Source organism: Austrofundulus limnaeus, unplaced genomic scaffold (genome assembly GCF_001266775.1).
Source record: "Austrofundulus limnaeus strain Quisiro unplaced genomic scaffold, Austrofundulus_limnaeus-1.0 Scaffold67, whole genome shotgun sequence".
Classification (NCBI taxonomy): domain Eukaryota; kingdom Metazoa; phylum Chordata; class Actinopteri; order Cyprinodontiformes; family Rivulidae; genus Austrofundulus; species Austrofundulus limnaeus.
The window spans coordinates 346,610-351,792 of record NW_013952469.1 but is presented as its reverse complement, the minus strand read 5'-3'; the positions used below and the strand labels follow the sequence as shown (position 1 = coordinate 351,792).

Genomic DNA, 5,183 nt, shown 5'->3' with positions numbered 1-5,183 from the left:
AACGCTCAGATCGTCCGAACGCTCAGATCGTCCAAATCGTCCAAATCGCGCTGCTCTAATCGCGCTTGAGGCGCCGCAGAACTTCCCGACGTTGCTTGAAGCGCCTCCACCATAGACTTTGCATGTAAACCTGCTGCTCCTGACGCTGAAATCGCGTTTGGTGTGAACGCACCATCATGCTAAAGCGAGAGTTCACTCCTCCCGACACTAAGAAAACAGGAGGGGAGGAGTCAGCTGAGCCCCTGTGTAGCGGAGCACAGAGAGGGAGAGAGACGAAGTAAACAAACAAGCAGGAAAATGAGACTTGTCCTCATTTTTTTTACCGACCTCAAAATAACTTATCGTGCAATTTCTTGACTATCGCTACAGGCCTAGTGTAGAGCTTAGATTATGTTTGGGATGCAGGTAATACTAAACTAGCCTGGTTCAAACCAGACCCAGTCCTTCACTTTGCTTCGTACAAGGGTCTGGACTTGATGAATAGACAATCGTTTCTTGCAGGAGGCGTGGCCTCTGCTGAAGCATGTGTGTGTTGTTGCTGTGATGGAGGCTAAGTTAAGAAGCTAACCGGAAATCGCGTGTGCTGTAAACAACCCTACTGAGAGGAAAAATATACCGAGCTGAACGAGACGACTGTAATTGAGAGCTGCTGCTTTGTCAGACAAATTTATTTTAATTTGGAAGTCTTATCAACACAGACTGGCTTCATTCACTTCCTCCACTGCCGTATGCTAAAATAACTAGCAGACACTGCGCAGAACATCGACGTCGTTCAAAACTCCGCCTTCTGTTTGCTGATTGGCCCAGGGAAAATAAACTACAAGCAGACACTGTGCAGAAAGTTGACATTCTGTTCTCTGATTGGCCAGGCTAAAAATCTGCCAGTGAAATCCTTGTTAATGGGAGAAGTCCCAGACGGAGCAGTGAAGGTAAACTAGAATTGAGCGGAGCTGCGTAGGAAGGCAAGGGCCAGGCTAATACCAAACCAAAATTCCTCAGTATTTTTAAAGTTGATTGAGTTATAAACCATTTTTCTGTTGGCTTAGCTTGTTAAAATGTGGCAGCCATATTGAATTGCGTTAATGCAGTAATTTAAGCCAGAGTTTCCCAAACTGGGGTCCAAGAGGCCTATATTGGGGGTCCTCAAAAAATGTCAATAAATTGTTGTTTTGGATTTTATTTGAAAATGAATATGAGGAACAATGCACTAGTAAAACAAACATACTAAACCAAACAAAAAAATAAATTCTCATAATATTTAGGGGTTAAAATGACAGTAAATTATTTCAAAAACAGCATGGGATTTATGAGGGCATCTCTGGTCATTTTCACTCTTGTAAGGAGTCCCCAGGCCCAAAACGTTTGAGAACCCCTGATTTAAGCAGCTGCAGATGTTCATCTGATGTTTACTTATGTATAAAAGTTAAATTAAAATCTGTCCTATTGTTCATGAGATATTTTGCTAACAGACAAAATACGAGGAATTGACTTCAATAATTAGTGGCAATGCTTTAAACAAAGATTTTGCATAATGAGTATAAGTTGGGGATAATGCTCATCTAACTGTCACACCAAATTATAGTTCAATATCTAAAAGTTAGCGCAGTATAACAAGTTTTGCTTTTTTAATATCAGTTGGCTGACTTCAGCTATACTGAAATGGGTTGACTTCTAATGGTAATGAGTTGTAGAGTTAATCCAATGATTAATTTCTAAAAGTTTCATTAAAAGTTTCCAGTTGTTCATGTGCTATTAGGCTAACAGACAGAGAGGCAAACCATAAATAATACTTACTTACCTGCTTACTTAGCTTTAGCCACATGCAACTCTTTTTTTTTTTCAAAGAAAGGGTTTTTATACAATGTACACTGGCAACCATTTGGTCTCTTCTACAGAGAAGGTCTTGCTGATTTCAGCAATACAAGCCAGCAGGGAGAGTCTTGTGTCGACCACAGTTTACTGCTTAATGTTTACATCCATGTTTACCCTTTCAGCTCCGGTTCCTGACGTCTCTCTCTTTTCCTGCAGCTACACCGTAATGATCGAGAGCTGGCATCCCAAACCGGAGCGGCGGCCATCTTTCTCCGAGCTGGTGTCGCGCATCTCCGCCATTTTCTCCAACTTCAGTGGCGAGCATTACGTCCTACTCAACACCACGTACGTCAACATTGAAAAAATGAGTCCCTACCCCTCCCTGCTTGCCTCGACGGCATCTTCGTCTTCCTCCTCCTCGTCCGAACCCTCTACCTCCACGTCCCTGCCCTCCCCGTCTACGTTCTTTTGTCCTGTGGAGCGTGACTGCTGCACCTGAAGAACGAGGAGGGGGCCGGTGGAGAGAAGAGACTTGTGAGGTGGTTTGAGAACTACTGTCTGTTTTTTGCGAAACACTGGACACTGCATGCTGAGGACACACTTTCTTCGGAGCTTAGACCGTTCTCTCGATGTACATAGATTGTGGATTTACAAAAGATTTAAGCTTCACTGTATGACGGGGGTCTTCATTGGTCTGGACTGATTTAACCTTGGGAAGCACAGCGCAGGACGTCCTGTCTTCTACAAGACGTACAAATCCCAGGAGCCCCTCATTGAACTTGTCCGTCAGACAGACCTTCCCTCATTTGTATCACCAGAGATCACCCTGCCTCCCAGCATCCACTGCACCCAGCCTCTATGACACACTTCGCAGGATGTGGGTCCACATGGAGGTGGCCTCAAGAAGCAAGGCTCAATTACCAGACACTCGCCAGTTAACTTCTCCTAGACTTGGCTGCTAATGTGACAAATACTTTGTTGGTGAGGCTGGGAATGATGCTTCTTCCTCAAACAGAGGAGTTCCAGTACCTGGGTGTTTTCTTCATGAACAACAGTAGCATGGTGTAAGAGATGGATTGGCAGACCTCATGAGGGGGTGCCATTGCTCCCGACGGAACTGGTGAAGAAAGAGCTGAGCCAAAAAAAAATCAAAGTTCTCAATTCACTGGTACATCTACCCTCCACCTCTCATCTATGGTCAGGAGGTTTGGATCAGGAACAGAACAACAACATCCTGGACACAAGCGGAAATGAGGTTCCTCTGTTAGACGGCTGGACTCAGTCTAAGATATCAGCTGAGGACCTCAGTCTGGGTGGGACCTCTGAGTAAAGCTCCTCCTCACTGAAAGGAGTCAGCTGAGGTGGTTTGAGCAGCTCCTGGGTTTCTGCTCTGGAGGTTTCTGAGCACATCCCACTGGGAGAAGACCTCAGGGTAAACCCTGAACTCACTGGACTAAGACCACTTGGGGCCTGGAGAGGATCACTCGGGAGAATGATGTACCCTCCAGGACCTGTTGTCCTCATTGGACCATGGATAAATGGATGGATGGAAAACCTCCCTCACAGAAGCACATCAGCATCCTCACGTTATTTGTTCGACTCCATGTTCTCCAACAAGTCTGTGTGTCTCCTCAGACTGATGTGTTAGAAATGTATCTGTGTTGTGCAGAGCTTACACACCTTCATGAACCCCGCCCAGAGTCAGACTGAGATACAGGGACCTGATGTTGGAGTCTCAGTGGGTAAACTGCAGCAGACAGGAAGTGTAGAAAGCTGCTGCTGTGTGCAGATCACTGGATGCTTTGTTTCTAATGATTGTCTGTGGACAACTGTCTCTGATGGAATACCATGTCCCTGAGTCCGTGTGGGACATCACCACGTTTCCTGAGTTAGTTGTGTCAGAAACACTACAGTTCTCACACTTTAAAGCCTCGAGGTCTTCTCAGGAAGAAGAAGGATAATTGAAAAATAAAACATATCCAAGAGTTTTATCGTTGTTGTTTTTGGCGAGGTTGGGGGTGAATTCCTTTCTGTTCATCAAACTGGCATGTTTTTTATTTCATTTTATTGTATAATAATGAAATAGCAGGACATCCAAAGTTACATCTCATTATTTCCAGGAGTGTATTACTACGGAGCCCGCAAGGCGACAAGGGAGATTTATTTTTTCTTTTGCGTTCCCACGCAATAGTATTGCGTTACCTCGCAAATGTAGTTCATCACTGTTGTGCCTGCCGGTTTATTAACAAACTCACATGTTCACCATTAGTGAGTTAGTCTACTGCTTTAATTCAGCTTCAGAATGAATATATCACACAACTACTCATGGAAGTATGTCATATGCCGATATTTTAATACAATGTAGCCACGCAACATCAATGTCAATTTCACGAATTTGTGGCGACACATCCTGTTTTCGCAGAGTTGTAAAGTAACTAAGTACAAATACTTTGTTACTGTACTTAAGTAGAAATTTTGTTTATCTGTACTTTACTTGAGTAATTATTTTTCAGCATACTTCTTACTTTTACTCATTACATTTTTACACAATTATCTGTACTTTCTACTCACTAGATTTTTTTTTAAAAAGGTAAGAAGTAGAAAGTCGTTAATCCTGTTTTATTCTGAGTTGTTATTACTTAAAAATACTATCCTGATAAATTGTGTCTCCTGGATAGAGTGAATTTAATTGTGGTTGGATGAGAAGTATAAATACTGTATATACCATTCTGACACCATTTTAGCTTGTACACAACCCATCACAGCTGCACGCTGTTAGAAAAAAATATTTTTTGAAAAAGTCACCTCCCAATAAATGTCATTTTGGAAAATCTAACTGCTCACTTTTACTCAGTACTTATACTTTTAATGCTTAAGTAGATTTTCTGTCAGAAATTTACTTTTGACACTTAAGTACAAAAATATCAGATACTTTAAGACTTTTACTCAAGTAATATTTTTAGAGAAGACTTTAACTTTTACCAAAGTATTTTTATGATAAGATACTTGTACTTTTACTCAAGTAATATTTTTAGAGAAGACTTTAACTTTTACCAAAGTATTTTTATGATAAGATACTTGTACTTTTACTCAAGTATCACTTTGAGGTACTTTATACAACACTGGTAACCGGATATTTCAAAATAAAAGTCTGATTTAATTCAGTTCATATACAAAACAGTCTTTTGCGTGGGAACACAAAACAATTTTGCGATGTAACGCAAAAGTATTGCAAGGTAACGCAATGCTATTGCGTGGGAATGCAAAAGAAATAAATCTTCCCATGTCCTCTCTTGTATATTACAGTGTGAGTGTAGCCCTTTTTACAGAAATACACCTGATTACACCTGCTAACATCGGACCTTTGGGTT

At 41.7% G+C, this 5,183-nt stretch overlaps 1 protein-coding gene across 1 annotated transcript in view; it reads left to right on the top strand.

Moving 5' to 3' along the window:
* The window catches only part of met (MET proto-oncogene, receptor tyrosine kinase), an 86,983-nt gene extending 82,940 nt beyond the window's left edge, over positions 1-4,043 (top strand). Inside the window, exon 19 of the mRNA XM_014010268.1 lies at positions 2,029-4,043. Within this exon, the coding sequence (XP_013865722.1) occupies positions 2,029-2,311 (283 nt within the window). The 3' untranslated portion in view covers positions 2,312-4,043. The remainder of the gene's footprint in view (positions 1-2,028) is intronic.
* The last annotated feature ends 1,140 nt before the right edge of the window (positions 4,044-5,183 follow it).